The sequence below is a fragment of the Artemia sp. Qi Xiang Cuo genome, chromosome 8 (genome assembly GCF_049724085.1).
Source record: "Artemia sp. Qi Xiang Cuo chromosome 8, ASM4972408v1, whole genome shotgun sequence".
In the NCBI taxonomy this organism is placed as follows: domain Eukaryota; kingdom Metazoa; phylum Arthropoda; class Branchiopoda; order Anostraca; family Artemiidae; genus Artemia; species Artemia sp. Qi Xiang Cuo.
The window spans coordinates 20,737,672-20,762,739 of NC_142801.1; the positions used below are offsets into that span (position 1 = coordinate 20,737,672).

Here is a 25,068-nt window from a genome sequence, read left to right on the forward strand (position 1 = left end):
ATTAAAAAGGGCATCAGACCTTTCTATTTTCAATCGAGTGTGCCCTTTTCGAAGTTCCCACGACAACTCCCTCGTTACGAAGTGCCCGGGTCTAAACAACAACAACAACAAAAAACAATACATTATACCCACATCGATCTTTACTATAAGAATATCAAGCCTTCTAATCACTTTCAACTATTAAAAAGGGCACTATGCCTTTCGCATTCCAGTCGACTGTGCCCTCTTTGAAACAGTAATATTCTCTGTGGGAACCTTATGTGCCCCCAGGAATTGAACTCATACCCTTGCTCGACGCGCTGTTATGGTCCACGTCATCTCTAAGACCTAACTTACAGTACTGGCCAGTACATTGGACAGAATGGTTATATCCAAATTTTGATTGGATATGTTTTGGGAAATGGTGGGCTTGAGAGGGGCGGTAGTCGCTCTCCAATCACTTTCAACTATTAAAAATGGCACTAGCCCTTTCAATTTCCAATTAAATGAGCCCTTTTGAAGTTTCTACAAGAACACTTTCAATAAGAACCTTATATGCCCCCTGGGCAAAACTTACAACCCTTGCACTGAGGGCTGTGGGGGGTGTCATTCTCAAAGACCTAATTTCCAGAACTTTCTGCTACGTTGAACAAAATGGCTATCTGAAAATTTTGATTGGATGTGTTCGGAGGAATGGTGGGCGTGAGAAGGAGGTTAGTTACCCTGCAATCACTTTCGACTATTAAAAAGGGCACTAGCCCACTCCATTTCTAATTGAATGAGCCTCTTTAGAAGTTTTGACGACAACTTTAACTATAAAAGTTTTGTATATTCCAAGGATACAATTACAACCTTTGCACTTGGGGCTCTGGAGGTCAGGTTATCCTTAAATACATATTTTCAAAAACTTTCAATTACGTTGAACAGAATAGCTATCTCTAAACTTAATTTGAATTTTTTTGGGGAAATGGTAAGCGTGAGAGGGGGGTTAATTACTCTCCACTCATTTTCAACTATTAAAAAGAGCAATTTCAATTTCCAATCAAATGAACCCTTTCTGAAATTTCTACAACAACTTTCTATATAAATTTTATATGCCCCCAGGGCTTAACTTACAACCCTTGCACTGAGGGCTCAGAGGGGGTAATCATCCCAAAGTAACTAATTTCAAGAACTTTCAACTACGTTGAACTAACTGGATATCTCAAAATTTTGATCGGATGTTTTTGGGAAAATGGTGGGCGTCAGAGGGACGTTAGTCACTCTCCAATCAACTTTTAAAAAAGGCACTAGTCCTTTCAATTTCCAATTGAATGGGCTCTTTTGAAGTTTCTACAACAACGCTTTCAATAAAAACCTTATATGCCCCCAGGGTATTACTTACAACCCTTGCTCTGAGGGATGTGGGGGGGGCGGAGGGGTTTTCATCCTTAAAGACCTAATCTCCAAAACTTTCAACTACGTTGAACAAAATGGCTATCGAAGAATTTTGATTGGATGTGTTTGGGGAAAAGGTGGGCCTGAGAGGGGGGTCAATTACTTTCCACTCACTTTCGACTATTAAAAAGGGCAATTTCAATTTCCAAACAAATGAGCCCTTTTTGAAACTTTACAACAACCTTCTATATAAACCTTATATACTCCCAGGGCATAACTTACAACCCTTGCACTGGGGACTCTGAGGAGGTTATCATCGTAAGCAACCTAATTTCCAGAACTTTCGACTACGTTGAACAAAATGGATATCTCCAAATTTTGATTGGATTTGTTTTGGGAAAGGGTGGGCGTGAGAGGGGGGTTAGTTGCCCTTCAATCACTTTTGGCTATTAAAAGGGCTCTACCCTTTCAATTTTCAATTGAATGAGCGCTTTTTGATGTTTTTAAAACATCGCTTTCTATAAAAGCCTTACATGCTCCTAGGACATAACTTACAACCCTTGCCATGAGGGTTGTGGGGGGGGATGGGTTGTCATCCTTAAAGACCTAATTCCAAAATTTTCAACTACGTTGAACAAAATGGCTATCTAAAAATTTTGATTGGATGTGGCTATCACAAAATGGCTATCTCAAAATTTTGATTGGATATTTTTGGGAAAATGGTGGGCGTGGAAGGGGTGTTAGTTGCCTTCCAATCACTTTCGGCTATTAAAAAGGACACTAGCCCTTTCAATTTCCAATTGAATGAGCCCTTTTGGAAGTTTCTACGAGACCGCTTTCTATAAATACCTTATATGACCTCAAGGCATAACTCACAACCCTTGCCCTGAGGGCTATGGGGGAGTGTCCTAGTCAAAAACATAATTTCTATCTGGAAATCAACGTACGCTGAACAAAATGGATGTCTCAAAATTTTGATTGAATGTGTTTGGGGAAATGGTGGGCGTGGAAGGGGTGTTAGTTGCCCTTTTTCAAGTTTCTACGACATAGGTTTCAATAACAAACTTATATGCCCCCAGGGCATAATTATAACCCTTGCCCTGAAGCCTGTGAGGGGCGTGTCCTTCTCAAAGGTATAATTTCCTGAACTTTAAACTGCGTGGAACAAAATGGCTATCTCAAAATTTTCATTGGATGTGTTTGGGGAAATGGTGGGCGTGGAAGGGGTGTTAGTTGCCTTCCAATCACTTTCGACTGTTAAAAAGGGCTCTAGCCATTTCAATTTCTAATCGAATGAGCCCTTTTTGAAGTTTCTACGACGACGCGTTCAATAAAAACCTTATATGCCCCCAGGGCATAACTTAAAACCCTTGCTCTGAGGGCTGTGAGAGGCTTGTCATCCTCAAAGACCTAATTTACAGACCTTAAAACTACTTGAATAAAATGGCTATCTTAAAATTTTGATTGGATGTGTTTGGGGAAATGTGGGCGTGAGAGGGGGGTTAGTTGTCCTCCAATCACTTTTGACTATTAAATAGGGCACTAGCCCTTTGAATTTCCAATCGAATGAGCTATTCTTTGAAGTTGCTGCGACAACGCCTTCTATAAAAACCTATGCTCCCAGGGCATAACTTATCACCCTTGCCCTGAGGGTTGTGGGGGGGGATGGGTTGTCATCCTTAAAGACCTAATTTCCAAAACTTTCAAATGCGTTTAATAAACTGGCTATCTAAAAATTTTGATGAAATGTGTTTGGTGAAAATACTGACGTTGAGAGGGGGGTTAGATGCCCACAAATCACTTTCGACTATTAAAAAGGGCACTAGCCCTTTGAATTTCCAATCAAATGAGCCCTTTTTCAAGTTTCTACGATAAAGATTTCAATAAAAACCTTATATGCCCCCAGGGTATAACTTATAACCCTTGCCCTGACGACAATGGGGGGGATTGTCCTGCTCAAATGTATAATTTCCTGAACTTTAAACTGCGTGGAACAAAATGGCTATCTCAAAATTTTGATCGGATATGTTTGGGGAAATGGTGGGCGTGGAAGGGGTGTTAGTTGCCTTCCAATCACTTTCGACTATTAAAAAGGACACTAGCCATTTCAATATCCAATCGAATGAGCCTTTTTTGAAGTTTCTTCGAAAACACGTTCTATAAAAACCTTATATTCCCCCAGAGCATAATTTACATCCCTTGCCCTGAGGGCTGTGGGGGAGTGTCCTCCTCAAAAAAATAATTTCTATGTGGAAATCAACAACGCTGAACAAAATGGCTACCTCAAAATTCTGATTGGATGTGTTTGGGGGAAATGTCGGCGAGAGAGGGGGGTTAGTTGCCCTCAAATCACGTTCGACTATTAAAAAGGGCACTAGACCTTTGAATTTCCACTCGAATGAGTCCTTTTTCAAGTTCTTACGACAGAAATTTCAATGAAAACTAATATGCATCCAGGGCATAACTTATAACCTTTGCCCTGAAGACTGTGATGAGAGTATCCTGCTCAAAGGTATAATTTGCTGAACTTTCAATTGCGTGGAACAAAATGGCTCTCAAAATTTTGATTGGATGTGTTTGGGGAAATGGTGGGCGTGGAAGGGGTGTTAGTTGCCTTCCAATCATCTTCGACTATTAAAAAGGACACTAGCCATTTCATTTCTAATCGAATGAGCCCTTTTTGAAGTTTCTACGACAACGCGTTCTATAAAAACCTTATATGCCCCAGGGCATAACTTACAACCCTTGCCCTAAGGGCTGTGAGGGGGTTGTCGTGCTAAAAGACCTAATTTACAGACCTTAAAACTACGTTGAATAAAATGACTATCTCAAAATTTTGATTGGATGTGTTTCGAGAAAAGGTGGGCGTGAGAGGGGGGTTAGTTGCCCTCCAATCACTTTCGACGATTAAAAAGGGTAGTAGCCCTTTGAATTTCCAATCGAATGAGTTTTTTTGAAGATTCTACAACAATGGCATCTATAAAAACTTTATATGCCCCCAGGGCATAACTTACAACCCTTGCCCTGAAGGCTGTGGGGGAGTGTCCTCCTCAAAAACAAAATTTCTATGTGGAAATCAACTATGCTGAACAAAATGGTTATCTCAAAATTTTTATTGAATGTGTTTCGGGAAATTGTGGGCGTGGAAGGGGTGTTTTTTGCCTTCCGATCACTTTCGACTATTAAAAAGGGCAAAAGCCACTCCAATTTCCAATTGAATAGGCCCTTTTCGAAGTTTCTACGACAACTTCTTTGATACGAAGTGCCCTGGTCTAAAGGAAAAAAATAATAAATGACACATTGTGCCAAGATCGCTCTTATATGCCCTCAGGGCATAACTTAAAACCCTTGCCCCGAGGGTTGTGGGGGAGTGTCCTCCTCAAAAACATATTTTCTATCTGGAAATCAACTACACTGAACAAAATGGCTATCTCAAAATTTTGATTGGATGTGTTTGGGGAATGATGGGCGGGGGGGCTAGTTGCCCTCCAATCACTTTCGGCTATTAAAAAGGGCGCTAGCTTCTCCAATTTCCAATCGAATGAGCCCTTTTCGAAGTTTCTACGACAACTCCTTCGATACGAAGTGCCCGGGTATGGAAACAAAAAAAAATAGAAATAAATAAAAAAAATAATACATTGTGCCAAGATCGTTCTTTACTTAGGCAGCATGCTGCCTATGATACAAAGAGAAACTCCAACATGTCCCAGAACAGGGATATAGGGACTATTAGTGGTCACTTTTGCAAAACTTACAAAAGCAGCCAAATACTTATGTCATTGCAAGAATATAGAATTGAATGTAGCTCTTAGAAAAATTTGTACCTAGAGTGGAAAACTCACATGCCATAAAAATAAGTTTAATACAAATATAAGTTTGATTTAATATTATAAGTTTATATACTCCTATATTATATAAATAAATGTAATTTTAATTTAAATAAAATGAATTATTATGCAGCTTGCCTTTGCATTTGTTAGGAACTTAACTTGGTTAAATTATTACTGAGGGTGAAAAGATATCAGAGAAATTAAAACAAGCTTTTAATCTCCTTTTGACCATCTTCTTTTTACACATGAGTCAACAGAAACGTGAAATTACTTTTTACAACACTGGACAGGAACACTATAACGTCAATTCTAGCCTCCAAAACTTACATAAATTGTAAAGGTTTTTTCTATGTCTGTCCTGCATTAATTTAGGTGTTAGATGATGAACCAGAATCAGAAGTGGTAAATACTTCTAATCAAACAGTTCGTGGTAACGAACTGTAAGTAAGGAGCGACTCGGCTCAATGGTAACCGAAACTCTAAAAAACGGGATTTTGATACCAATAGATACATCAAAAGAATAAGATTTTAATTCTGATTTCAAACATATAAGTTTCATTAAGTTTAATCTTACCCATCAAAAGTTACGTGCCTGAGAAAATTTGGCTGATTTTCGAAAAAAGGGGGAAAGACCCCCTAAAAGCTATAGAACCTTAATGCAAATCACACCATCATATTCAGCGTATCAAAAAACCCTACTGTAGAGGTTTCAAGCTCCTACCTACAAAAATGTGGAATTTTGCATTTTTTGCCAGAAGAAAGATCACGGATGCGTGTCTATTTCTTTATTTGTTTTTTTGTTGTTTTTTTCCCCAGGGGTGATCGTATCGACCCAGCGGTCCTAGAATATCGTGGGAGGACTCATTGGATCGGAAATTAAAAGTTCTAGTGCCCTTTTTAAGTGACAAAAAAATGGAGGGCAACTAGGCCCCCTCCCACGCTAATTTTTTTCCCAAAGTCACCCGATCAAAATTTTGAGATAGCCATTTTGTTCAGCATGGTCGAAAATATGATAAAAATGTCTTTTAGAATGACTTGATCCCCCATAGTCCCCAGGGCTGAAAGTTATGAACTTTACTCAATGTTAACATATAGTATTGGTTATTGGGAAGTATACAGACTTTTTCAGAGGAGATTTTTTCTGGTAGGTGGGGGAAGGAGAGGGTCGGGGGCTATATGGAAGTATCTTTCCATGAAGGAAGTTTTCATGGGGGAAGGGACATTGCTATGAAGGGGGCGCCGGATTTCCCAGCATTATTAAAGAAAAAGATCAGGAATTAAATAAAAAAAAACAAGTTTTTCAACTGATCAACTGATTGTGATTAAGAGGTCATTTTTAAAGAACTGGAAAAAAAATTCGAACTATAGTTTAAAGAGCAGGGTATTGACTAGGGGGCGAACCCCCTAATATACATGTTAAAATTTTATGAATATAGAAGTTCGTTACGTAAGTTAATTCTAAGTTACGTATATTTATTACTAATAAAAACGTTCGTAAATAAAATTAAACAAGTTTCTAGAAAGCCATTTAACCAAATATAATATGCAAAATTTGTTTTAATTATTCATGTACGGTGAGCCAAAATCAAAACCTGCATTAATTCAAAAACGTTCAAAAATTAAATAAAAAAAAACAAGTTTTTTAAACTGAAAGTAAGGAGCGACATTAAAACTTAAAACGAACAGAACTTATTCCGTATATGAAAGGGGCTGTTCCCTCCTCAACGCCTCGCTCTTTACGCTAAAGTTTGACTTTCTCACAACTCTATTTTTCTAAACAATAAAAAAACTTTAGCGTAAAGAGCGAGGCGTTGAGGAGGAGACAGCCCCCTTCATATACGGAATAATTTCTGTTCGTTTTAAGTTTTAATGTCGCTCCTTACTTTCAGTTTAAAAAACTTGTTTTTTTTTATTTATTCAATAAAGCTTCAATAATAGCTCTTCTTGATGAAGGAAACAAGACAATTGTGAATCAACCAATACCACTTGTATCAGTTTTTAGAAAAAAAAATTGAAAAGGCAATGACGGTAAGACGGCAGAACATTGTCATTCAAAAATTCCTACATGGTAATCAATCCGATTTTTTAGAAAAGATTGCATGAAACCTACTTATTTTTAACCCCAGACACTTTGAAATTATGTTTTTGAGTATTTAAAAAATCGCGATAGTCTTTGTTATGACATTCTCCTTCCGAAATTTGAATATTTTGGAATTCGAAGTGGAATCTAGTAGTGGTATTATTGGTAATAGCACTACCACTAGTAGCAGTAGTAGCATTAAAACGTTGCCTTTTGGTCAGTTGAATACCCCCCTTATCAAACCCTCGAAGTTTCAACTTAAAACAATTAGCCACTGCTATGATATTCTCGATACGCCCTTTTGACAACCTGTATATCCATAGTATGTTTAATTTAGTTAAACTTCCTCCTAAACACTTCCTGGAGTATTCATGTTAATACTCCGCGTTAGCAGTTAGCAGTAGTCGCAATAAAACTTGTAGTTAGAGTAGTAGTAGTAGTAGTAGCGTGCACATCCACCTGTGATAGCAAAAAATTTACTTAGAAATATACTAGATCAAACAAAGAGTAACATTAAACAAAGAGTAAAATAAACAGAGCAGTAACATTAGTAGTGGTGTGCAACAAACAAAAAACAGATAAAACATTTTGCCCGTCCTTTCTGCTGCTAAGCTAGTTAAAATAAAAGTGGAGGATAGTGCTTGGGTTCCTTTTCCACTTTTTTATGACAACTTTTCTTCAAAGTTTTCTCAAGATAGCCAAGACTTATCTTAGAGCTCAAATGCGGAAGAATGTAGGAAGTAGATCCTGCATAGCGAAGCCCACGATAATTTTGGTTCTGTGGTGGACATGAATTCGACCAAATGATAACCTCAGAAATGTCAAGATAGGCAAACATAATTCTTTCAATGCTGAGGAACACACCACTTGCTATTTCGTTTGCTCCATGACCTACAACTGTTCCAGGCTACATTACACAGTACATATCAACTATGTGTTCCCCACAAGCACAATGATATGACAATACACCTGCCAAGTTATAAGTTGTAATTTTTCTTTTGTAGAAAAATTATGAAGAATTACCAAGAGGAAGTGCAAATACATTTTCACATTCAAAGCATAAACCTGGTGCAGAACTATTAGCCTTGTCCTTTTTTCTCTCCTCTCTAGTCTCAGTCTTACTAATGCTGTCATTCAATATTCTTCTTTTTCGGTTCTTGCAGCTCAATATTATGTTTTCCGGCAACACGTTTCTCCTCACATGTGTCACACAAGTCCTTCTTGGGCTTATGAAAGCCTAGATTGTAATTTTGTCTGAAAATATTCTTATAAATTCCCAAAGATACTGGAGTCCTTTCTTCAAGATACTAGAGTCATCACTACAGACTTATAGATAAAGTTCATACATTTTGGAAACATTCAGAGCTGCATCTAAATATTCTTCCTTCAAGTCTGACCTATGGTAGAAAGACTCCACTTTTGGAAAGGATTCAATGTGCCCTTTCATTGCGTCAGTGTCTTACGTCTTTGTTTTGTTACAGGGAATCTTAACTACATTTCGTTGAAGTGTGCATGTGCCAGTTATCTTACAACCCCTATGAGGATAGTATATTTGTTGTTTGGAAATATCAAAAGTTAACAGATAAAAGCTTTTATAAACTCTTCTTGTACTGCTGTTTCCTGCTAAATATTATTTCCAGGAAATCTTTCTTCGAGTTTTAACGTTTGTGGTCAGTTTCTTTTGATCAAACATTCCATTTTACAGGTAGTACATTTTCTTCTGTTGAGCATTGAGTTTCCAAAACTTATTGAGTTTCAAACTTATTGAATTGTTCAAAAACATTATCCACCAGCATATAACTGAACCTTTTCTCTCTGTACTAGTGCACTCTGAATACTGTCCAACTATCTTTTAGATCTTTATGTAAACTACAATACTGAAAAGTCCTCTATATTTGAAAACATTAGTTTACAAAATGCCAAGATAGAAGGTCAATTACTAACCTCAGAAAGTCAAAACAGCTGAGTGCTTCAACAAACTCCAGCCTTTTCCTTGACATATTCTTTCTATTATTTATGTTCTAATAGTTCTTTCTTCTTCTCCTTCTGGGATGTCTATGATGGCGGCTATACAGTTACAACAAAATACCCCAGATTAATCCTCTGGGCAGTTATTATAATTTTCACTTCCACAAAAGAACACTTTGTGAAGTTTGTAATAAAATAATACTGATATGGTTTGTAACTCAATTTTGACAAAGGGTGTTAGTTACACCATTTTTGCTTTCAAAAGGCAACATATTGCATTTTGGACAATTGATCTTTCCCTTTGAGCATTCCCTGAAAGTTTCATCATAACACCTTAACTTATTTCTGAGATATGCCCTTTCAACAATCTGAATGCACATAGTGTATTTGATTTAGTTCAGAATTCCCTTCTATATTCTCTTTCACCTTCATGACCTTAGTCTTAATAGTACCAGTACCATATTAGTGGTAATAGTACCGGTAAGAGCACTAGTAGCAGTAATAGTGTTGTAATAGCTGCAGTAGTGACAGTAGGAGCAGCAGTATTAATGGCAGTAGTAGTATCCCATGTTGCCTTTTGACCAGTTGAACTTCCCCCCATGATGGCCTGGTAGGCTATTCCAAATATATATCTAACGCCCTTTAGACAATCTATATGCATACCACTGTATATAAATTTAATACATATATATATATATATATATATATATATATATATATATATATATATATATATATATATTTATATATTTATATATATATATATGATAATACGAAAACTTTGCGAAAAAGAAAGGTTTTTAAAAAAAAGTAAAGGTATATTAAACTTAAGATCAGTAGAAATAGAAGCCTACAGTAACTTAAACTCAAAAGGACCAGAGAATATTATTAAAGAATAAAAAAGGAAAAGACAATAATTGGTATGGCTGTAACACTGCATATATATTTATATAAATGTATATACAGTGGACTGTAACAATGCAAAAGGTAAATATAACATTTGTTATAGAATGGAAAGAAACACAAAGAATGAATTTATAACAATGATCTAGTTAAAAATAAGTTTTATTTGAGCAATGCCATAACGTGATGACATTTGGTTATGAAAATTGGCGCTTCGCATTGATATTTCAGTTCCAAAGTTTTATCAATTTTTTCTTGAAGGGAAAAATTAAGAGAAAATTAAAAAAAATTGAGAGGAAAATAAAATTAAATAGAAATTAAAGTGAACATTTTTCCTTACCAATAAAAAAAAACAATAAGAACATGTTTTGTCGCTCTGTGGCGCAATATTACTATCTAAATCCACATATTATTATGAAACCTAATGGGTAATCTGTGTTAAGACTATTAGGTTGCCCATTTGTGGTAAAACATTTTGTGGCAAATTTCGAAAAGTCCGGCCACTTCGTGGATTCCTCTCCACTATGAAATTCCAACTATTTCCCTGTTGCAGTATTGATTAAAAGTTAGCACTAGAAATTTCCTTATTTTCACAAATTTATTCAACCAATCAGTTAAGTCCGACCTGTGAGATGGGACAGGAGCAAACCACTTCGCCGGCTCCCCACATTTCTTCCTGCTTTCGCAATTACAAATAATACAAATTCGCGCCATTATTCAGTGACTGACAAATATACAATGGACCGCTGATGACAGATTAGATGGGAGGAGCTGTTTGTACACGCCGAGGATGTAGTGCCAAAAAATCACTGACCCGTGATCTTACTGTTATATTATTTATATACAGTGATGCATACAGTATGTTTTGATTTAGTTCAACTTCCCTCTCAACATTTTCTCAAATTTTCACTTCAATACCCTTAGCCTTGGTAGAACTTGCTACAAAAGCAATAGTTATAATGGTAGCATTTGTAGTAGTAGTAGCAGTAAAAAATCGCCCTGCATAAATCGCCTTTTTGGTCCATTGATCATTCCCCTCATCATTTTCTAGAAGTTCCAAATCAATACACTCATTCATTCCTGAGTTATGTCCTTTTCACAACTCATAACCATGTAGCATCTTTTGATTTAGTTCATCACTCACCTGTACATCCTCTGAAAGATTCACCTGAATGCCCTTCATCTTTTTTTGGACACTAAAAGTCAAACATGCCCACCTTTCTCAATAACAGATGCTACATGTAAACGATGAGCAAATTGCATAACTAACAGCCCTTATCCTGAGGCCCTGGGAAGGGGGGGCCGACATCCCATGAGACATAGGTACTGGACAAAATGTCTAACTCAAAATTTTGATTGGATGTGTTTGGGGGATTGATGGGCATGGGAGGGGGCTGGTTACACTCCAATCACTTTTGACTCTTAAAAAGTGCACAAGAACGTTCAATATCAAATCAAGTCAGTTTCTTCCAAAGTTTCTACAACAACTCCTTCTGTACAAAGTGCCTTGGTGAAAAGAAAAAATAAATAATACACTGTACCCACATTGCTCTTTACTAAGCCACTACCTATGATGACATTACTTTAATTTTGGTAGACTTTGAGTCAGTTTATTGTTATTTAAATCAAAACACTGTTTCTAGGTGTTTATAGCCAGCACATTCCTCTAAGTGGCACTATTATCCAAATTACAGCTATGGCCTCCATCATTACGGACCAACAGCTCTACAGGATCCTTCCTTAGTTTTCAAGACAATATGATTTAAGGTAAATTAGGGTTTCATTTTTGCCAATGCTATCATTAACTAATTATAGCCATCTTCAAAAGTTGTTACATTTGTGTCAGCAATGTGGTTGCCTCCAAGATGTTATTATTTACCCAAGGTGCATTCCTGGAAATGTGATTTGTCAAATTCCACAGCATTCCAGAATAGCCAAAATGTCATAAACAAGCCCAGAGTTTCACCTTAATTTTAACAATGGCCTAGACTCATTCCTCAAAGTTTTAGCAAAAATTTTAATGATGCACTTCTGCTATCTTGAGAAGTACTCCAGTTAGGTGAATGAATTTTCAGGAAGAAATTCAGAGCCTAAACTTTGCAACAGGAAGGACTTTTAAAGTATCTTCCTTCAAACCTTCACTCTCCATGGACTTTGACCTTGCATGAGTTTGGACAAACTATGCCTTATAAAGCCGAAACTTCAGAAAGAGGTCTAAAGAATGAATTAGAATGCCTTTACCTTTCCTTAGACCTTAGTTCCTCCTGTGCCACCAGAGTCACCCAGGGCATCCAGAAAGAGCCGCCAATCCTCCCTCATATGTACTGCTGCCCATTTATCTTCCCACTGGGGCTGGACTGTCGTATTGATGTGTTTGAGGTCCTGCTGGTAGGTGTGACGAAGTGTATTTTTCGGCCGTACTCTTCTACGGGATCCCTGCAGCTGCCATTTCAGTACAGTTTTAGGAAGTCTATCCTCCGTCATACAGATAACATGTCCCAAGTAACGCCATCTTCGTTGGCGGATAACATCTGTTACCAGGGGCTGGCACGCCATAGATCGAACTGACTGTTTTGTTACATGTGCTCTCCAGTCGATGTTTAGTATCTTTCGCAGACAGTTGTTCTCGACTGCAAGAATCATCTTTCCCTGTTGTTGGTTAGGTTTCCAGCACTCGCTACTATAAAGGAGGGTCGAGAGGACGTTACTGTTGAAAAGCCTTAGTTTCAGTTTGGTGGAGTACTTTTTCGATCGCCAAACTGGCTTTAGTCGATTAAAAGCTCCACTGGCTTGTCCAATCCTCGACTGCACCTCTTCTTCGCTAGATCCCGTTCGTTCAACTGTATTTCCAAGGTATTTAAACTCCACCACCTGCTCTACTGCGGTATCCCCGCACCTTATGTCCAGTGGCGAGTCGCTTGTTGCCATGCTTTTTGTCTTGCCCGAGTTGATTTTCAACCCTAAAAGTCTCGCCTTCTCTTGGATGACATCGAGAAGGTCGTAGAGCCTTTTCTTGATTGCCTCCATCAGGGTGATGTCGTCGGTGAAATCGAGATCTGCTAGTTGTTTATTTTCGCGGAGTTGAATACCAAACCCCGTGCAATCTCGGAGCACATAATCAATTACAAGGACAAAAAGGAGGGGAGAGATGACACACCCCTGTTTGTCCTCTCTCCCAATTCTGAATTAGAATTGGGTATTCTGAATTAGAATACCAGTAGAGTTTATATCCTATTTTGAACTAAAAACAATAACAATAAAAAAATTATTATTTCATTACATTCAGACTACTACTACTACTACTACTAACAACTCAATGCAGCACCAAGCCACCTGAGGCCATCACGGCCATGCATACTCCTCCTCCATCCCAATCTATTTAATGCCTTCAATTTTACACTCTCCCAGAAAGCTCCCAATTACTGTGAATCTTTCTTTATGACGTCCTCCCACCCCAGACAAGGACAACCTGCTTTACATTTAGCCCTAGACGGTTGGCAGAAAAGAACAACCTTTGGCAATCTGTCATCCTTCATCCGCACAACGTGCCCTAGCCACCTCAACCTTTCTTTCATTATAGCCCTAGAGAGCGTTATTGAACCACATTTTTCGTATAGCCTATTGTTTGAAATACAGTCAGTCAGCCGGGTACCCAGATTCAGACTATTTGTATTTACTGGAATTTCAGAGCTGTTTCAAGTCTATCTTCATCCATAACCTATCCTTGGTGTCTTGCTGTAGCCCTAGGTTATATACAACAGTTTACTGTTTTGATGCTTTACATTTTTTGTGTGTGCTTATTTATCACCAACAGTTAGTCGATAATACCATTTAAACAAAAAATAAAAACTAATAAACAATTTTAGGCCTATACCAAGGCATGGAGGGGAAAGGGGAAGGATGAAAGACAATGTGGGAGAGGAAACTCTGAAAATCAGACAAATATAGAATTTTCAGAATGTAATGAAGTAGGAATTGTTTTATTCAGAACATAGTGATTATAGTGATATATAGCAATTATAGTGATTATAGTGATATATAGTGAATATATAGTGATAGAATATAGTGATTATTTAGAACAGGGCATTAACTCTAGCTGGTGCCCTGATGAGGCCAGTGAAAGTATTTTGAGAATTACACATTGGCTAAATCCAAATACTTAAGGTTCTGAAGAAATTATATGACAAAACGAAAGTGTATTGAGCCTTATACATTTGCTAAATCTCTATCACAATGTTTAAAGAATTCAGATATAAATGATTTTTAAATTTCAAAAAATGTTCCAAAATGGCTTAAAATCCCACTCAAATCATTTAAGTTCTATCTTTAAAACCTAGTATCAAAGAGGAGTAGACTCAAATCCAATTACAAAAAAGTATTTTTCCAAAGCTAAGACATTTATACAAATGCAATCTTCAATTTTTAGAGAATAAAAGTACTACTTGACAGAAAAAATAAATGCAATATACAATGCTCTTACTAAAATTAAAAATTATGTTGTGATAATTATGCTCCAGTCCTTACGTGTCTTCTAATAAGGCTGAATATGATTTTTTTTTTTTTTTTTTTTTTTTTTATCTGTGGGTAAGATTATTTTTTGGTTTGTTTTTTATTAGCTGTTCATAGTGGAGATTAAAGCCAATTTGAAGAAGAAAAAAACACAGGAAACTCAGAAAATAATTATAGATATCAAAGAGACTGGGAGGGACTTTGGGACAGCACTGGTAATAAATATTGGCCTTCAAAATAGCACTAAATAGGGGTAAAATCCTTGATAAGGGGCTTTTGACTATCTTGGCAATTAGTTGAGCTAGGTGAATGAAACTTTCAGGTATATTTCCTAAGACTAAGTAACTTAAGACATATACCTCTACTCCTTTCCCTTCACGGACGGGGGCACAATTTACTATGGGGCAGGAGGGCAACTGCCCCTCCTAGACCCCACTCCCCCAGCTGAAATTTAGTTTCTTCAAATTCTTATCAAAACAAACATAAGCCTGCATAATTCAAGCATCCACCAGAACAGGTCAATTTTCTTTAATATATCTTTACCTTTATAGTACTATATGGTTAATTTTTCAGTTTTCAGTGTCATTTTCACTTGATATGGGAAAATTGGCTCCAACATCCCCCCCCCCAGAATTTTGAAAAAATTACACCACTGTCCACAGGTCAGTGCTGTGACCTTTAATGAGCTTGCACAAACTTCACTATATAAAAAATAAGCTTTCAGAAACCGATCTAAAACACACACAAGGCCCACAAAAAGTATTTTCAGCCTCAAAACTTTCCTAATTTTTGATTTAAAAGACTTTTAAAAAATTTGAAAAATGTGCCTAAAATTTGAAAAAAAAAGAATTCATAAATGGCTTAAAATATACTCATGTCATTATAATTGTGTTTTCAAAACAGAGTCAAAGAAAAGCGGACTCTAACCATAATGAAGGAAAAAGACAATTTCTTCCAAAGTTAAAACAGGTATTCTAAGCAATTGCTTGAACTTTTAGAATAGGGAAGCATAAAAAACAGAAGCATAAAAACAACATTCTATGATATAATATGGTAGACCCTAAGAACAGGAGCATATATAAAGAAAACTCTAAGAAATTTGGAATAACTACTTTAAAATAGCCACAAATAGCTACTTATTCCTAATAGTGCATTGTTTTGCTTTACCACCCCCCCCCCTTGATGGATAAATATGCAGTCCATTATGTACATTTTCATTATTTTTCACAATAGCAGACAATTGTAGTAATCCAATTTATCTGCATCTTATGGTTGTTAAATGAGCAGTGCTAGGTGCAATCAGTCTGTTGTAACTGTTTGCTATTGTAAAATATAATGGTCAATATATAAAGCAGGGTTGTATATTTATCCATCAGTGTGAGAAGGCAAAGTAAAGCAATAAACCTTTAGGATTGTGATAATTGAGTTTTTATGATTGTTAATTAAGGTAGTTTAGGAAACATTTTTGTAGTTTCCCTCAAATTGGTCCCAGTTCAAAAGGTTTATCTACAATTTAGGCTCTGAATTCCTCCCTGAAAGTTTTATCCTTCAGATGAAACAATTTTCCATGAAAGTTAAAAGCCTGCCAGCTAAAATTTTACAAAATGAAGAAGTGAACTTTATATTTTTTTTTTCCCATGAGATTTTTGCCTTACAATGTAAACTTGGTAAACCTTAAGAACATCAGAGTATTTGGAGGAAACCAAAAACATTCTGAAAACTACTTCAAAACAATCATAAATAATCATCCTACATATCTAATTCCCTTGGGCACATTAATTCACTTTACCCCTTTCCTCTTATGATGACAAAATATATAGGGTAAAGGTACTTTTGATTCAACAGTTTTTGTGAAAAAAAAAACACTTTTTCTACTCTGGAAGGCCTAACTTAAAGATTTTTGGTTTGAAAAGGGTTTCAATACATAGGAAAAACATCTAGAAATTTTACTCTTGAAAAGAAGTTTTAAGTTTTATCAGAAAAGGACACAAAACTCCGATTTTCTAAAATTGGACTGCTTTCACCTACAAATTTGTCAAAACAAAAAAGTTACCTGTTTTCAACGTTAGTTGGAAGCCAATTCAACAAGTGTTGAAATACTTGGGGACTGCTTGTGGGCAGGTCCTTGTGCATTTGACATGCCTATGCTTTTTTATTTATTTCTTCATTTCTATTCAACTTTGTTTAATTTGTAAATGTATAAAACACTATTCAGATAGTGGAAGCAAAAAACTGAAAAAATTGTCTCAGTTATTGGAACAAAATTGGATAATCACATGAGTGTAATCTTGTGACCAAGGTCATATGCATAGGCTTAGAGTTTCGATTTCTACAGGGGGGGGGGGGGGCAAGCAATGCACCAAAACGGAGCAACATAAAAGCTGTGTTTGCCTTAGGGGAGATGTGGGTCAGATGAGATGTGTATTTTGACATGTTGCTTTATCTCATAAGTCTTTGAAATTCACAACAGAGTTTTGGGTCAGAAGTGTGGAAGTTTTTTTTGGAGATGAGGTAAAAAAAAAAAATGTTGTTTGTGTCTGAACCAAAATCTGAAGTACAACATCAAGACTCCTTGAGCAAGAATAAAAGCAAAAGTTTAAAATTTTTAAACTATATTAAAGGCTTCTTTGGCCTTCTTCTGATAATAGCTAGATGCTTTTAGCATAAGATTAAAATTACTTTACAAATAGAATCTCGCCATTAATTTACGAAATATTTCTGTCTAGACTGAACCTGTCCCAAGGTGCCAAAATTTCCCCTCGACTTTAAGCCATGAACAATTGGTTTTCACCAATGCTACAGGTCAGTCAAATACAAAGAGTTCCTTCATTTCTAAGTTCTAACGCATGCTACATCTAATGGGATAGTGAAAACGTATTCATCTGAACTTAAACTCACTTGATGAACTCGTCTGTGAGTTTGTTGAAGTCTATGCTTTCTAGGACTTCCCTGTGCACTGACAAAACAGCTAAATAATTCAGTCTTTCCTGGGTCATGGTTGACCTAAGATATGTTTTTAGCCTTTGGAGGCCTGAAAACAATCTTTCCAAAGTACAGTTTGAAACTGGCATATACAACACTATCCTAATTAACTGCACCATCTGGTGAGCAACTTTGGCTAGGGAAAGATTTTCTTTCAGAAAACTGACAACAGCATCAAATTTCTGGATCTCCTTTTTGTTTGCTTTAGCTTGATCAAGGAGTATGTCTTGGTGCAGCTGCAACTGGGCGTAGTCCTCAAAATTGTCTTTATAGAAGTTTTGCACATACAAAACGTCAGATACACCTATGACAAACTCTTCTACTTAAAGAAATGTTGATATGTTTGGTTCAAATCTTGTAGTCAAGCCCATCAGTATGCAATTGATAGCTTCATAGCAAACTTGGCAATAAGTATCTTCAGACTTAGACAGATGGTAATGAGCACTGCTTCCATCAAAACGACTGGGAACTTTGCGTTTTCTTGGGAGCTTTGGTTCATTGGGACCCAGAATGTTTGCATATGAGACAGCTGCCTCCCATAGCAGTTTAAAGCAATGTTCATTCCTCATACCTTCCAAGACCTTATGGAGGCAATCAATTATTTCCTCTGCCTCTCTGAAGTGGAGCTGCGCTCTTTGAAGTGCAGTATTGGAGTCTTCTATTGCAATAAAAATAATGCAAAGAATTTCTAGCTTGAAGAATGTATCCAAGTTGGTAAAGGTCTCAAGAAATCCATCAGCTTTGGCTGTCTGTTTATGGTTTTCTGGGTGATTGCTGAAGTCCTCAAGCCAGTGGATTATTTTGGAATAATTGCTAGTGATTGCTATGATAGAGGGCTTTCTTAAGATCCACCTAGTTGGACACAATGGTTGGAGTCCAGCCCCTTCATCCAGTTTTACACTGTTGAAACTTGACAACCGTTTTGGGGAACCTCTAACAAAAGCAATAAATCTCTGAACCATGTTCATAACATTCCTCATATTGATGTTAGTTTCCAATGCATCCTGAGCAACCAGGTTCAGACTTTGAGCATGGCAATGTACATATAAGGCTCTTCCCTCCTGGGCCTTCACCAGAGGCTGTAGGCCCCTTTTGCTCCCAGACATGTTAGCAGCACCATTGTGGCATAGTCCATGACAATTTTGTAACAAAAGACCAAAACAACAAAGAACATCCATCAAGCAGTTAAATAGTGTTTCACTCTTTGTGTTTTCAGTCACATAGAATCCAAAAAACGTTTTGCTTGTGTTGAGGTTGTCATCAACAGTTCTAAGACAAATGGAAATCTGTTGTTTACAAGAAACATGAGCAGTTTTGTCAAGCATCACTCCAAAATACTACTACTACTAATAACTCACCACAGCACCAAGCTGCTTGATGCCAACACAGCTATGCATGCTCCTCCTCCATCCCAATCTATTCAAAGCCTCCCTTTTTACGCCCTCCCATGAAGTTCCCATTTCCTTTAAATCTTTCTTTATGACGTACTCCCACCCCAGACAAGGATGCCCAGCTTTCTGTTTAGCCCTGGATGGTTGGCTGAAAAGAACAATCTTTGGCAATCTGTCATCCTTCATCTGCACAATGTTTCTTAGCCACATCAACCTTTCTTTCATTATAGCCCTAGAGAGTGGTATTGAATCACATTTTTTGTACAACCTATTGTTTGAAATACAGTCAGTCAGCTGGGTACCCAGAGTAATCCTTAAGCAATTTCTCTGGAAAACATCTAGCAAATCTTCATCTGCTTTTTGGAGCACCCATGCTTCAGAGCCATATTGATCTATGAGGAGTCTAAGCATAGCATGGCACATATCCTCTAATATTTCATTTTGTACTTCACAAGGTATTCCTTGTGAGGCAAGGTACTTTGTGCAGTAATATTTCATTTTGTACCTCACAAGGTATTCCTTGTGAGGCAAGGTACTTTGGCTTCAAGAGATCATACTGTTCTTTTTTACACATTTCCTGTTTACCTTCCTTAAATTTCTCCAGGCATCTATTTAAAACTGGGTTGATTCTGGCTGAACTTACAGAGTCATGTCACAGATACCTGTTCTAAACCAAATAATCAGCAACACCAGGAATTGAACCCTTATCCTTATGGCCATAGGATTTCTAGTCTAGCATGCTAATCACTTGGCTAGGACCTTATTTTATGCTCCTTTTAATAGAGTGCTTGTTGCCCTAACAAGTTACCCACCCCCTGATGGTACAATATAAAGCCTAGTCCTTAATCATGTATTTATTTGTTGTTGTTTTTTACCATCTTCAAATGCATCAGATATTCATTGTTAATGAATAAGGAAGCAGTGAACTCCCTAAGTGAAGAAGCAGTCTCAGTCTCTAGTGTAGAAGCCTTCAAGGGAGCTTTGGACAAAGATTGGTCATCCAAGCCATGGCTTTGGGAATGGGATAAAGCCAATGCATTGGGCCAACATCATCACTAATCAGCACCTACAGGTTAATGCCTTAATGGCTGGACAATGCAATTAAAGGTAATTCAAGGTAAGGTAATATGTAATTCTTGACCCATGAAAATCACTCTGAATCACTAGGTGATTCTAACTAAATTATTGGAATTAGGTGCCACTTTAGGATCAATTTAAAGGTTTTGAGGTACTTATGTGGTATCTGGAACCCACTTGAGAAGTGAAGTTTGGTTAGATAATGAAATAAAATAAAATAAAAATATAATAGTTTAGAAACAAATTTTGGCTATATATTTACATATTAGGGAGGGGGGGGTAAAACATAGCATATATTAAAAACCTAACCTAGGTACTTTTTATCCCTAAACCCCAAAAAACAATAGTTTAAATACTGTAAACCCAATGACAAACCATGCTTTATAATCCACTTCTCTATTAAAAGATACCCATTTGACTAGCCTCTTCTCTATATAATATAGCATGTGCATTCCAGATAGTACATAAGTGCCAGTTTTAAATCGGATTACAATGTGAAATGATTATTATGGGGTAATTTTATTTCTGATGTAAATGAGAGGTAAGTTTAAACTTTCCCCCACCCCCCAATGTGGAAACATATGCCCTGAATTGATATATATAGGGGTGGGGGCTAAAATTCATTTCTGACAAAAATGATTATTATATTTGTAAAGAGCATAAAAAAAGGCATCAAGTGGTATGTTCACTTTAGTTGTAACTCATAAAAGGCTATGATTTGGTAAATATTTACCAGGGCATAAAAAGGCATCAAATGACATTTTCACTTTCATCTTAGCTAAATTATGTGGCCTACTGTAAGTTTACTAAAGTTTCATAGGCTATGTAAAATTCTTGTTTAGCTGGGCTACTTTTTGCAATCTTGGAAAGAGGTTAGGTTAGGAAAATGAAACTTTCAGGGATGGGTCTAAAGACTAAAGTAGGCTATGTCCTGGGAAGGATTTTTAAGGGTAAAGTTCTACAAAATCATATTATTGAGTTAGGACTAAAGTGAATACACCATTTGATGCCTTTTTTTATGCTGATTATGAATATAATAAGCATTTCTATCGGAAATGAATTTCAGCCCCCCCCCCCGATATGCCAATTCAGGGTTAGGTTAGGTTAGGTATATCCTCTATAGGGGGGGGGGGGTGAAATTCATTTCTCATAGAAATGCTTATTATATTCAAAACCAGCATAAAAAAAGCATTTAATGGTGTATTCACTTTAGTCCTAACTCAATAATATGATTTTGTAGAACTTTACCTTTTTAAGTACCTACCACCACTCCTTTTCCTTCTAGGTCTAGAGGGCCCTGGCCTTTGATGACCTTTAAAAATCTTTGTTTTATAAAAGTGAAACCTTGCAAAATAGATCTTGTGTTTAAATGAAGCACAAAAAAACTGTTTCAGCTTCACAACTTTGCTCAATCCTAATTTATGAGATTTTAAATATAGCCTACATTTCCTAAATTTAGAAAAAAATCATTGATATGGCTTGAAATTCTACTCAAACGACAGGAATTACATTTTCAGAACTCAAACCAGATAAAAAGAAACTGATAACTGAAAATTAAGGTAAAATGTTGCATGGTCAAAGTTTCAATAGCCTATGTATTCAACCTGTGAAGTAGGCAAATTTTTTACCGACAGCATTTACGATGTTCAAAAATATTGTACATTATTAGGCGAGTATTGCCGCATAAAATTTGTGACCCCAACGCTTCGTTGTAGCTGTATTTTTTGTTTGCCAAAAGACATTGAAAAATTCTTTGAAATCAAAATATGAATCACGAAGATGTTACTAATTTCAATAGATAATTTAATAAAACAATTAATAAAAAATATCCACATAGCTTTGTTGAAGTCGATTCTTGAAATGAATGTTGTAATCAAACAAACAATGTAAAGGGAAAGACAGGATCATTCAGAGGTAGAATAGAATAAAAAATTATTTATTGGCTAAAATAGCACAAAAGGTAGCATAAGAACGTCAGAATTACAATAAAAAAACAGATGTTAAGGGATAAACATAAACCAAAAGCAATACTAATTATTAAAATGGGAAACAAAATAGGGGACAAAAGAGTTTTTGTACCTCATAGTCAACATTCGGGGACAGAGGTCCAGTTGGGTATTAGGAGCTCTACGAGCCTTGAGTCTTGTATTAGGAAGGATTGGGGGATTCTCTTTAAAGGGAGGGAGAAAACATCAATGATAATCAGAACTAAGGCACTTGTGACCAAAGTCCATGGTGAGGATGTGACGTCGTGATTTCAATGTAGTAAGTTCAGGTCTAGACAAACCTTCATCGTATGTAGTATAGGCCGTCCCCAATATAATTTTTATTGCTCTTTTTTGAATACTTTCAATTTTAGCACATTGGTCTTTAAGCGTGACAGGTAAGGGTTCCAGCCAAGTAGAACTGCCGCGAGCACTCTAGCAGTGGGGGTGTGGCAAGGGTAGATTTGGTTGGGATATGACCAAAGGGTATTGACCATGTTTCCGTTTACTAGCTCAGACGTCAATTTTTTAGAGGGAGGGGGCTGATTTTCGTGTAGCACCTCACTTAAAATAACTTTCTTGTAAGACTGCAGAAATTTACATATCACCTGTTCTAGGAGCCTTGTTCTATTTATCGATTCGTAAAATTTATAAGTCATGTCCCATTTTATTCACTTCAGTAATGCAGTTTGGAAAAAACTCACTAGCTAAAAGAATAAAAGAAAAAATCAAGCTCTCCCATATTTACAGGGAAAAAAGTTGCTTTAATCACTACAGCTCATCAATGCCAACTACCCTCTTACTATTTCCCAACCTTACGCTCATTTATCGGCGGCGCGCAACCAATGAAGGACGTGGAGAAAATTTTCGTTAACGCGCCAGCGTACCACCTGTACCATCAACGCAGCGGAACGCCATTAGTCTGTCTGTATTTAGAATTATATTTTTGTATTGATTTTTTATTTCTTTGCTCTAGGTACACTAGCATGCTAAGTTACTTTGTAAAGATCTATCGACATTAAGTTCTATCCAGGAAATCGTAATAAGAGCTTAAAGACAGAGTACGCAGTAGCGTATTCAAAGGTATGGCGGGTCCTGGGTCGCCATATTTAATTCCTTGTAGCATAGTTTTATAATTTGTCTGAAGAGGCTTACAGCAGTAGCAGTTTAAACCTCACACTCTGATGGGCAACATATACCATAGGATTGTAAAAATATAAAAAAAAAAAAAAAATGAACGTCAGATGCCAGAAAACTGTGGTGCAGCTGCTTTTTCCAAACCCAGGTTTAGAACCGCTACTAGCTCACAGCAATAAAAGTTTCTCCTTCACACATCGTATTTTGCTTTTCTAATCCATCAAAATTATCCAACAATTCGTGGTAACGAACTGTAAGTAAAGAGCAGCTCGATTATACAGTATCCGAAACTCTAAAAATGGAATTTTAATAATAATAGACACATCAAAAGAATTGGCTTTTATCTTGATTCAAAATATGTAATATTCACTAAATTTAATGTAACCCATCAAAATTTATGATCCCGAGAAAATTTATGCGATTTTGAAACAAGGGGGGAACGAACCCGAACAGTCGAGGTATCTCAATGAAAATGGCATCGTCGGTTTTATAATATCAGAGAGCCTTACTGTAGAGGTTTCAAGGTTCCATCTACAAAAATCTGGAATTTATGTTTACTTTTTGCGAGTAAAATGATCATGGGTGCGTGTATATTTGTTTTTTCTTGTTCCAAGGGATGATTCGTTCCTGGCCAATGATCTTAGAAGACTGAGAGAGGTCTCATTCAAACGAACATTCCAATTTTTAGCACCTTTTTGAGTTACCAAAAAGAAAAAAATTGCAACTAGCCCCTCTCACACGCCTTTTTCCTCCACAAGTCATCCGAATCAAAATTTAGAGATAGCCATTTTATTCAGTATAGTTGACAGATCCAATAACTATTCCTCTGGGGATGACTTGACCCTCCCCCAGGCCTCTGGAGAAAGGGCAGTAAGATATAGAATTTGTCTATTATTTACATACAGCATTGGTTATAGATATGTATGCAAACGTTCTTCGGGAGGAGGTGGTATTTTCTGGTTAGGACCGGGGATTTTCCACGGAGAGAATTTTCCATAGGGAAGGCATTTTTCAGGGCTGAACTCTCCAGGGTAAATTTTACACGAGGGGAATTTGCTAGAATTTCTATAGGACATTTTCATTTGACTCAATTTTACATTTGGAGATGTTGCAAGGGAATTGCCCGGGGGAAACTTTTGTCGCAGTTGGAATTGACTGAGTTTATTCCCGTGGGAGGGCGAGAGAGATATTCTGGGGGAGGAATTCTCCATGGGGCAATTCTCTGCGCTAGACATTCTCTGCGGGGTGAATCTTTTGCAAGAAAACCTTTCCATCGGGGAAGGGAGGATATTCCTGGGAAAATTTCTACGGAGGGGAATTTCTGGCATGATTTAAATAACGATGAGAAACTATATAAAAAATAAGTCTGTTTTTCTGATTAAAGTAGGCTTGGAGAAATTTTTCATATGGAGTGGGAGTTTTCCATGGAGAGGAGAGGCGGATTTTCCAGCATTATTTGAAAAACGATCAGAAACTAAATAAAACTTGAAACGATCAGGAATTGTTCTGTATAAGAGGGGGCTGCCTAATTCTCGATGCCTTGCTCTTTACGCTGAAGTTTGGCTTTTTGTCCCGATTCTTTAGGAATGACTCCTGAAAAACAAAGGCCGTTTAATCAGAATAAGAAGCTTTTTGAAGTGGTAATAAATTCCAGCGTGTATAGCAAGGGATTGAGATGGGGACAGTCCCCCAACATACGGATTTAATTATATTCGTTTTAAGTTGTAATGCTGCTCCTTACTTTCAGGTGAAAAACTTATTTTTTTTATTTATTCAGTTTTAAAATCTATCTCACGTCATTAGCCATAATTTGTCATTCTCTCGGTCATTTAATCCCTGTGTTCTAATTC

General features: G+C 36.8%; 2 protein-coding genes across 2 annotated transcripts in view; both read right to left on the minus strand.

Annotated features, from left to right (window-relative positions):
- LOC148949229 (uncharacterized) overlaps positions 1 to 21,743 on the minus strand; it is a 128,867-nt gene extending 107,124 nt beyond the window's left edge. The window contains exon 1 of the mRNA XM_089092878.1: positions 21,725 to 21,743. The gene's annotated coding sequence lies outside the window, so the exon portion shown is untranslated. The remainder of the gene's footprint in view (positions 1 to 21,724) is intronic.
- LOC148949230 (zinc finger MYM-type protein 1-like) lies at positions 17,952 to 18,953 on the minus strand. The gene has a single exon (XM_089092657.1). It carries the CDS (start codon positions 18,951 to 18,953, stop codon positions 17,952 to 17,954), a length of 1,002 nt encoding a protein of 333 aa, XP_088948783.1.
- Positions 21,744 to 25,068: the final 3,325 nt, after the last annotated feature.

Bases quoted from the DNA above. Each gene is read 5' to 3' on its own strand.
- LOC148949230 (XM_089092657.1), bottom strand. From the start codon at position 18,953: ATGCTTGACAAAACTGCTCATGTTTCTTGTAAACAACAGATTTCCATT.